This window comes from Mesocricetus auratus, unplaced genomic scaffold, assembly GCF_017639785.1.
Source record: "Mesocricetus auratus isolate SY011 unplaced genomic scaffold, BCM_Maur_2.0 Super-Scaffold_100026, whole genome shotgun sequence".
In the NCBI taxonomy this organism is placed as follows: domain Eukaryota; kingdom Metazoa; phylum Chordata; class Mammalia; order Rodentia; family Cricetidae; genus Mesocricetus; species Mesocricetus auratus.
In genome coordinates, this window is record NW_024429207.1 from 6,905,859 (window position 1) to 6,916,191 (window position 10,333).

At 43.3% G+C, this 10,333-nt stretch overlaps 1 protein-coding gene across 5 annotated transcripts in view; it reads left to right on the forward strand.

Annotated features, from left to right (window-relative positions):
* Trappc11 (trafficking protein particle complex subunit 11) overlaps positions 1-7,685 on the forward strand; it is a 40,883-nt gene extending 33,198 nt beyond the window's left edge. For 4 of the 5 annotated variants that reach the window (XM_005066680.4, XM_021225209.2, XM_013110826.3 and 1 more), the window contains 4 exons: positions 1,368-1,459; positions 3,428-3,561; positions 5,216-5,383; positions 6,752-7,685. In XM_005066680.4, the coding sequence (XP_005066737.1) occupies positions 1,368-1,459; positions 3,428-3,561; positions 5,216-5,383; positions 6,752-6,796 (439 nt within the window). In that variant the 3' untranslated portion in view covers positions 6,797-7,685. The remainder of the gene's footprint in view (positions 1-1,367; positions 1,460-3,427; positions 3,562-5,215; positions 5,384-6,751) is intronic. The other variant, XM_040731787.1, reaches the window with a different exon arrangement.
* Positions 7,686-10,333: the final 2,648 nt, after the last annotated feature.

The window sequence follows — 10,333 nt, forward strand, 5'->3', positions numbered from 1 at the left end:
TCCATTTAAAATAATGAGTTGTCTGTTGTGTGTTAATAGGTAAACATTCATTCCAAGCACATTAAAGTTCTAACTGTAAAAAAGCAAAGTCTTTTTACTTTTAGAGAAACAGTTTTATGACCTTGGAGTAGCAACCTCTTTAGGCACAGAAGATAGAAGTCTAAAATTACATTTCCCAGGGCTAGAAGAGGTAGGTGGCTCAGCATTTAAGAGTACCTGTTGCTCTTGTAAGGAGACCTGGGTTTGGTTCCCAGAAGCATATAGTTAGGGGCCCATGACTACTCATGACTAAGAGATTCAGCACCCTCTTCTGACCTTCATGGGCACCAAGCACACATGTGGTACACATACATACATACAGGGAAAGCACTCATACAAATAAGATAGATAAGTCTAAGATGTTAAAATTAAAATTTCCAATTCATTGGAAGAAATTATAAAGAGAATGAAAAGACAAAACAAAGTAGGTGAAGATCTTTGTAGTGTATGTAACTGATAGGGTTAGTAGTGTTTGTAACTGGTAAGGGTTAGTAGTGTGTAACTGATAAGGTAAGAATTCACATGTAGAACTTCTCCTCTGGTGTCCTGAGACATGGTTGGTTCCCCTGTCAGAAAGTGGAGAAAGGTCTGAGCTAAGGAAACCCCGACATCCAGACAGAGCTCCTGCCTTAGGTCCCAGTGGGAACACACGGCAGCCCTGGTTGTATCATCTGCTCACTAAATATTCACAACACAAGTGGGGTGCTGAGCTCCTGGAATACAATGGAAGTGAAGGAGGAGCCATAATATGAACAAAGGAGTCAAGACCATGATGGGGAAACCCAGAGAATCAGTTGACCTAGCTAGTGAGAGATCACTGACAATGCACTGTTAACTGGGGAACCAGCACAGGACTGAACTAGAACCCCTGAATACAGGTGACAATGGTGTTGCTTAGGCAGTACATGAGGCCACTGGCGGTGGGACCAAGATCTTAACTATAACATGTACACTGACTTTGTGGAGCCCATTCTCTGGAAAGACACCTTGCTCAGCCTAGACACGGTGGGACAGAGGAGGGGGGCACTTGGTCCTGTCTCAACGAGGAGATGGGACGGACTTAGTTGACTTCCTAGGGGAGGCCTCACCCTCTCTGAGAAGCAGATGGGAGGCGTGTAGTGGGAGAGCAGGGGGGAGAGGATGGACGGGGAACTGGGATTGGAATGTAAAACATAAGTAGGGTTCAGAAAGCTCCCCTGGACAAACTTGATTGATGGACTTTGAAAAATGGATAGTTTTTCTTTAAAGCTAGTTGGTGAAACAGATTCCTGTGTTGGGTTGATGAATGTTTCCAAAGGGTGAGCTCAAAGCTGAACTTTGTGCCATAGGACCTCGAGCATGGAGAAAATCCCTGTCATCAGCACTGTCATCACGCTGCCTCATGTGATTGTTGAAAACATCCCACTCCACGTGAACGCAGGTAGCGGGTTTCAGATATTACTTGATAAGGCGCTTGTCAGAGCTTAAGTTTTTAGCAGTGTATATGCAGAATAGCTAACATCTCTAAACTTTACATGAATACCCCTCCATGGTCCTACCCAATTATTGTCAGACAGTCTCACATCATGTCATCCATAAATGCTTTTGTATGATTTCAAGCAGGGTTTTTTCTGAGCCTTATTGTTTCATTACTATGACTTAAAAGTTATCAATGGATTCTTTGTTTGTGTAGGAGGGTGGTTGAGGCAAGATGTCATTATTTGGCCCTAGATGGCCGTGAACTTGCTAAGGAGATCAGACTAGCCTCAAGTTCACAGAGATCCCCCTGCCTTTGCTATGCACGTGTTTGGATGAAAGGTGTGTGCCAGCATGCCCAGCCTAGCAATATATTCTTAACATCACCAAATCCTAATGATGAAACTTTTGTTGGCTGAATGTTTCTCAGCTTATTTTAAGGTCTTTACATTGCAGTTTATGAATAAGTCTCAGAGTATCCAACTAAATCTCTAGGTAGACTGTCCTGTCTCTCACATAACCCCCCATTATAATCTCTGTCACTCTTTCCAGTACTCTTCTCTCCACCCCTACCCTGTTACAGAACTTCTTTCCTGCCAGCCTGGTCCCAGAGCTGCATCAGCCCCAAATGAACACACAGACGCTATGTTAGTTATAATACTGTTGACCATTGACTAGGGTTTCTTATTGGCTAGCTCTGTCTTAATTATTAGCCCATTTCTATCCATCTGAGTATTGCCACGAGGCTGTGACTTACCCAATAATACCCGTCATGGTGTTACTCCTCCAGCATCCTGCGTGTTAACTCTGTCTGGCAGGCTCCTACATGGTGACTGACTCTGCCTATGTTTCCCAGAATCGTCCTCATCTCCTAGACCCGCCGATCATGCTGCCCTGTTGGCCAACAGTGTTTTATTCATTAACCAATAAGACAAACATATACAGAGGACCATTCCCCATCACCACCCACCTACTTTCCTATTCCAGCTTTCCCTCCTCCCCTTCCTGGTTATTATTTAAGAAACCAAGTCTTCTGGTAGAATCTCTAACAGACTATATGATATCATTTTTAACCATTTCTCCCTGTAAATTGATGATCATCAGACTTGATCAGATTCAGGGTTAAATTTTTGTTAGGAATGCTTCACAGGTATGTCCCCTTTAATGGGCACATTGCCAGTCCCTCCCCTTTTACATACAGTCCAGTCTAGTCTCAAACTAGGGGCTCATAGTTTCTATCAGACTTCCAGCTCACCTCCCTCTGTTTCCTTCATTGGTCTTTTTAACATAGAATGACATGTAGTTCAGGCTAGCCTCAGACTCACTGTATAGCTAAGGCTAGCCTCAAACTCCTACTGTCTGTTCTACCTCTCCCTTCCAAGTGCTTGGCTTACAGATGTGCACCACTCTGTGCCTGGCTCATTTCTCCTGTTTGAATACTTCTATCAAGAGAAACGTTTCTCCACCAGCCCCTACTATGTCGTTAACGATTTTAAAAACGGCTTACAGCGCCTCCTACCGCGCACGCCACCTCCTGCAGTGCTTGTCTAAGCAGAGCTGCAAGTGGCTGGGACAGCACAGACAGCAGTAACATGCCTTCTGCAAGGAAAAAGGGGCGTCTGCCTGAGTGGATGAATCAAGTTCTACTTAGTCTCCGTGAAATACAGTGTTTGCTTTTTCTAGTTTAGGAAATGTGACTGTGTTTCAGGAGAGCTTTTGTAGATTTGTAAGGTTGTTTGCAATAGCCAGACTCTTGCTGTGTCAGTCCTTTGTCGACTTCCTTCCTTAGCCGTCCTATCAGCATCCTTTGCTGTGGTCCGAACAAAAGACCTCTACTAGCAAAGCCGTAACTTGCTACCGCTGTTCATCCAATATGAGCCCACAAGCGATGAGCTTTGTTCATTTAACCGAGAGAACCGTGCTTTCTCTGTAGACTTGCCATCGTTTGGACGCGTCAGAGAGTCATTGCCTGTCAGATATCACTTGCAGAATAAGACCGACTTGGTTCAAGACGTGGAAATTTCTGTGGAGCCCAGTGATGCCTTCATGTTCTCAGGTCTCAAACAGGTAAGTACGGGCCATCTTTGCTGGTGCTGCTTGTGTCACCACAGACGTGTGACCCAGAAACCAGAAGCTGGGGTTTGGGTTCTGATAGTAGTAAATGTTTAGGCCTGTGTAAAGGTTGAGTTTAACTTCCTGCAGGGGGGGTTGCCCTTTTCACGTCTTCAAGATCAGACAGATGGGTTCTCACTCCTTATAAAGCACAAGTTGCCAACCACGGGATTGTATTATAACACGTTAGAATTCCTGGGAACCGTGAATCTCATGTCTTGGCCTGAGGCCCGGAGCACAGCCATCCTGAGGTTAAAGCCTGCCTTTCTTCTCTGAGGAGCTGTACAGGTTTTGATCTTGCATAGAATTTACTTTACTCTGCTATGTTCAGGAACATTTTTGCCTACTCAGCCTTTCTTCCTTGTCCAGTCAAATCAGATGGAAAAGTTTATAAATACAACACTCAGTGAAAAGCATGTTCCAGAGAAGAATGAGAATGTTGGCAGACACCCCACATTTGTCAGGAAATATGTCTTATTAATAAGGGATAGTTACAGAAACAAATGTGTCTTAACACACAAGTGTCCACCCTGAACAAGTCAACCAGTTTGCTCGGCATATTCAGAATTCTGAAGTGGTTGTTAAACACACAGTAGAATTATGTGCGAAGTGTGCAATATAGCCGTCACCATTATAAAATTATGGCATAAAATATTACACACCTCAGCTTTAGTACATCCAAGCCTGCGCTGTGTTGGCTCCAGCACATTGTGGGCACGTGCACACTCGTTTCTCATTTATAAATGAATAAGCTCTTCCCAGGTATTGGAACAAATAGAACAAATAGAAAGGGTAAAATGCCAAAACTTTATGTTATATTTTTCTAAAGTTTAAAATAATTTTTCATTACGCTTTTGTAGTTACTCTTTGTCTAGGCACATCGTGTACGTACAAGTACACCAGGGTGTGCTTGTGGAGGTCAGAGGAACCAGTTTTCCCTTTCATCATGTGGGACCTGGGGATCGAACTCAGCTTGTTCATCAGGCTTGGCAGCAAATGCCCTTACCTGCTGAGCCATCTTGCTGGCGTCAAGTATTAGTGAAGATTTCCACCCCCGCCCAAGCTGTTCACCTTAACATATAGTATAAAAATCCCCAAAAGAAAATTACCAAAAACAGTTTTCATTTTGTTGAAAAATACCATAAAGAGATATTTTTAAAAGCAAATTATCCTATAATATTTTTATTTATTTATTATGTATAGTGTTTTGTCTGCATGTCAGAAGAGGGCATCAGATCTCATTATAGATGGTTGTGAGCCACCATGTGGTTGCTGGGAGTTGAACTCAGGACCTCTGGAAGAACAGTCAGTGCTCTTAACCTCTGAGCCATCTCTCCAGCCCCCCTATATTTTTTGAGGACTAAGATATTCCTGTCTAAGACACAAAATGGTAGCATGCATAAGTTGCCTTCAGATCTTGGTGGAAACTGAGCCTGTCACCTTGTTACACTTACTCAGCTGTACATTTAGAAGATGGACTAGAAGAGAGCGTGTATGCTTTCCCAGAAGGATTTGTCCTCCATACATAGTTGAGGGTGATCATGTAAGTACATGTGTATGCATATAGCAAATTGTGTGTGACTGTTTTTCTCTGGATTTCTGTGACTAGATTCGATTACGTATTCTGCCTGGCACCAAACAGGAAATGCTGTATAATTTTTATCCTCTGATGGCTGGGTATCAGCAGCTACCGTCACTCAACATCAACTTGCTTAGGTTTCCCAGCTTCACCAACCAGCTACTCAGGCGTTTTATACCGACCAGCATCTTTGTGAAGGTGAGACTTGGCATTTCTTGCCTTTAACTTCAGTGTCTTAGAAGTTCACTGAGGCTGGGTGGTGGTGGTGCATGCCTTTAATCCCAGCACTTGGGAGGCAGAGGCAGATGGATCTCTGTGAGTTCAAGACCAGCTTGGTCAACAAGAGCTAGTTCCAGGACAGCCTCCAAAGCCACAGAGAAACCCTGTCTCAAAAAGCCCCCCACCAAAAAAAAAAAAAGTTCACCAAGTAATAGTTGAAGCTTTTATTATATGAATTTGGCAGTTCTATTCATTTCTGTGGTGCTATTTTATAGAATCTAATTCCAAAGATTGCCACTCTCGTAGATAATATCTTTACAGTGTCCTTGAACAATGCTTTCCCTTTGTAGTAAAGTATATTTTTCCTTCCTTCCTTCCCTCCTTCCCTCCTTCCCTCCTTTCCTCCTTCCCTCCCTCCCTCCCTCCCTCCCTCCCTCCCTCCCTCCCTCCCTCCCTCCCTCCCTCCCTCCCTCCCTCCCTCCTTTCTTTCCTTCTTTTTGAGACAGGGTTTCTTTGTGTAGCCCTGGTTGTTGTGGAATTCACTCTGTAGACCTGGCTGGCCTGGAACTCAGCGATCTACCTGCCTCTGCCTCCTGAGTTCTAAGATTAAAGGCATTTGCCACCATGCCCAGCTTCCATTTTTAAACATCCTTACCTGGCCACCTTTTATTTATGTGCATTGGTATTTTGCCATAGGTGTCAGGTCCCCTAGAACTGCCATGTGGGTGCTGGGAAGTGAACATGGTTCCTCTGGAAGAGCAGTCAGTGCTCTTAACCACTGAGACATATCTCCAGCCCCAACTGGTCACATTTTAAAGGCATCCATCTTGCTGTTCCTGTGTCTGGTGTCACCTGCAGGGGAACAGTGACTCATGACTTGGTGGGAAAGAGCAGTAGGGTGAGTGGTGTGTAGCTATAGCTAAACACAGCAGTACTAGTTTCATCATGTATATGAGAGAGAGACAGACAGACAGACAGATCAGTAGGTAGATAGAGGGTAGGTAGATGCATGCATTCATGTGTACATACTTTAGTGTTCATTATAAGTCAGTTTTTCTCAAATAGATTAGAAGATCTTGAGTTCCCCAAAGGAGCTCTGTCAGTTCAGGCCTTGAGACTCAGGCGGGCCTGAGCCTGCATATTGGGCAGGCGTGGTTTGTAGCTCCCATTCTAACCAGCTGTGAGGGTCTGTGGAGCTGCAGAAGCGCAGCATTGTAAGTGCCGACCGAGTAGACCTGCAGGTGGACGTACGCGGTCAGCCTGCATTTCAGTTTCATAAAATAGTTCTTTCAGGAATGGAACTCTTGTTACATTTTGTAATTCCGTTTTGCTTTTCCTGTTGTAAAGCCACAGGGTCGACTCCTGGATGATACATCTATTGCTGCTGCATGATGTCCAGGACCAGCCCTTGGTGTTCTTACAGAGGAGTCGAGAGTACCTGGGAGACCCATTGGGACTTGTAGCTTTGATCATGGTGAAAAGTTAATCTTGCCTATTTTTTAATGGATGTGATACCAGCTATTCAGAGAAATTCATGCTTAAAATATTAAGAAAATCATCTTCTCGTATAGTTTGACTAATAAAAATTTGAAGTCTGTCGATGTAATATGAAAGGACGTGAGATTGTTGTTACTGTCAGAGGTCACTTTATAGTTAGCAGGGTGTTTCCAGGGAAGGTGACTTGATTACGACATCAGTGGAGTCAGATACCCAACCAGGATTGGACACAGGGGATGCATCATGCCTGGTTCTGCCTGGAGATGACCCATCCCATAAATTCCCTGTGTGCTTAGCATATCCACATAGCAAGCATCACAGTTCTGACTGATGTATAGACCTCCAGGGATTTTTGGTTTGGTTTTGTTTCAAGACTAGGTTTCTCTGTGTAGCCCTGGTGGTCCTAGAACTCACTTGCTCTGTGGCAGTTGAAAGGAGTCAACTTTTTATTTACATCAACAGGTTTTGAACTATACATCCACACATGTACATCATTTATAAAACAGGTTGATATTCCAGAAAAGACCAGACCATAAACATGATTTCTAAACTAAATTTTTGAGAATGACACAAGGTCGCATTAAGAGTTGTCACTTTACATCATTTCATAAGTGCTATTTAAAATACCTTTAAATTCATGTAAATAAAAAAATCATATGGTGAATGTTTTCTTTGTAAAATATCTTAATTTAAAACTACTTAATTTCTTGGAAAATTTTACTATGTAGACCGTGGGCATATTGTAAAAAGGAAATAGTGCTGTAAATAAATACGTTCTCTTTCACATCTGCTTGTAGATGCTGTTGATTTCTTTCAGCTGGTTTCACTCCAGCTGTGTGAAACAGCCTTTACCAAGAACACACATGAGGGTCCCGGAAAGTGCAGTCAGAAGTGTTCTCTGTGGTCTAGGCCTTGCCCTGCTAATCCTTTCCTGGACAGGGGAAAGCTGCAGGGGGTTGGGGGGCGTGACTTCCATATGTCACAGATTTTCAGATAGAGGCATCAGTGTGGCTCTGGAGTGGACTGGCATCATCTCTCACCTGTGTGGCTTGCTGGCCAGGTGGCTGTGTCTGTGTGTGGAGTTTTCTGGAAGAGAGGCTGGTTAGGTCTGACCCATAGACTTCCTGTGAGGATGTTGATTAACACGGAAGACAGCTGCACATAGCCAGAGCCAGGGTTCAGTCTTAGCTAGTGTCACCCTCTCACTTTCAGTGGGAGGCAGAAGAGGACATTCACATGGATTTGTCATACATTGTACATAACGCGATATGTAAATGAGTATACATGTATATAAACATACATACTATTTAATATAAACCATAACCGCTGGTTTCATAAAATACACTTTATTGGTCCCTCTTTTGTGTCCTGGTGTTTTGTTTTGATTCTCCCTTGTAACCTGCTAAGTTGGTCCCATGACCTCTGGCAAGACGGAAGTGGAGGTTTGGAAACTTCCAGATAACGGTCTTTAAGGTCCCTATGGACTCTACAGTGCTTGGGTACAGTGCACAAACCAAGTCCCATGCACTGACACAAACATTTTCAGGCATAAGATATAGACTTAAATTTAGTATTGACATTATTGTGATTTACTTAACTGTGTCTGCTTTACCAAATAAACAAGTCTTATGTTCTTTTAATTTTCCATACAGCTGGAGACAAAGTATCTTTTCTAGCCAAGAATTCTCTCATATCGTACATTCTGTGACTATATTCTGTTGGCCTATTTTGAAACTGATTTTGGGTTTTTCTTTTTTTCTTTTCTTTTAATTTGTTTTTTTTTTTCAAGACAGGGTTTCTCAGTATTGTTTGGAGGCTGTCCTGGAACTTGCTCTGTAGACTAGGCTGGCTTCGAATTCACAGAGATCTGCCTGCCTCTGCCTCCCTAGTGCTGGGATTAAAGGCGTGCACCACCAACACCCAGCTTTTTTGGTTGTTTTTCAAGACAGGGTTTCTCTGTGTAGTCCTGGCTGTTGTGGGACTCCCTTTGTCCCTTTGTAGACCCAGGATAGCCTTGAATTCAGAGATCCATCTTCCTTTGCTGGAATTAAAGGCCTGTGCCACAACTGCCCCAATTTTCAACTTTTTGTTTGTTTTATTGAAAGCCATAAAATTGTGACTTATCTTGAGTTCAAAAATCAAGCTGTCATAGTATAAGAGACTAACTTCGTGTCTTTTCTCCCCTTTCTTCATCCTGTAACCCAGGACATCTGCCCCTTGTGAGAATGTCTGCCTCCTATCTTGTCCTGTGTGACCTTCAGGTCCGGTATCGCTGTTTTCCTGTGCTCATGTGTGTGGTAGTTTTAACCCCAACAGTATCAACTGGGAGATTTGTGTAAAAGCCTGACTTCCAGATGTTGCTGGGAGCACATACATGACCCAGCTGTTTCCACTTGTGATCCTAAAAGAGCAACACGTAACTTTGATCCCTCAGCTCTGATTACCAGTACTATCTTGGGATCCTTGGCCTCAAATTCTTAGAATTAAAGCATTTTAAGGAGCATGATTACTGTGGTGAGGCTTTTAAAATGTCTCTATTATTTGGAGGGAAGATTGTTTCTGTTTTAATGCAGTCACTTTTTCATACCCCGTGTTCTCACCACCAAGACTAGTGTTCCTTCCTGTCAGCGCTCCCAGAACAATAGCTTTTAGCCATTCTGAGCTGTAATTTCCACATTAACATTGCAGTGGAAGAGGTAGTGCTTTCAAAGCAAAAAAAAAAAAAAAAAAAAAAGCAGCAGCTGGAAGTGAAACTCCACCCTTTAGAAGGGCGGGCCTGTGTAGTCTGTCTTAGTTACTGCTGCTGCAATCAAACCCTGACCAAAAGCAACTTGTAGAGCAAAGGGTTTATTTGACTTACATAGCCTAAAACTCCGTCCATTGAGGGAAGCCAAGGCAGGAACTCAAACTGGGTGGTTACCTGAGTCAGGAGCTGATGGAGAGGCCATGGAGGGGTGCTGCTTACTGGCTTGCTCCTCATGGCTTACTCAACCTGCCTTCTTATAGAACCCAAGATCACTAGCCCAAGGTGGCCCCACTCACAATGGGCTAGACCTTCCCATATCAACCACTAATTAAGAAAATGCCCTACTGGCTTGCCTAGAGCCCATCTTGTGAGGCATTTTCTCACTTGAGGTTCCAAGTTGACATAACTAGCAAGCACATGGTCCCAGCAAATACCTCCCTTGACCTCAAAACCAGAAAAAGCAGCCTACAGTCCAATTCTCAATCTATAAACTACTTAGTGATGGGTTATAGTATTTAATGAATAAGTTGTAATGACTATCATTTTCAAGAAACAGTTATCTAGAGCTGGAGAGATGGCTCAGCAGTTAAAGAGCACTGACTGTTCTTCCAAAGGTTCTGAGTTCAATTCCCAGCAACCACATGGTGGCTCACAATCATCTGTAATGAGATCTGGTGTCTTCTTCT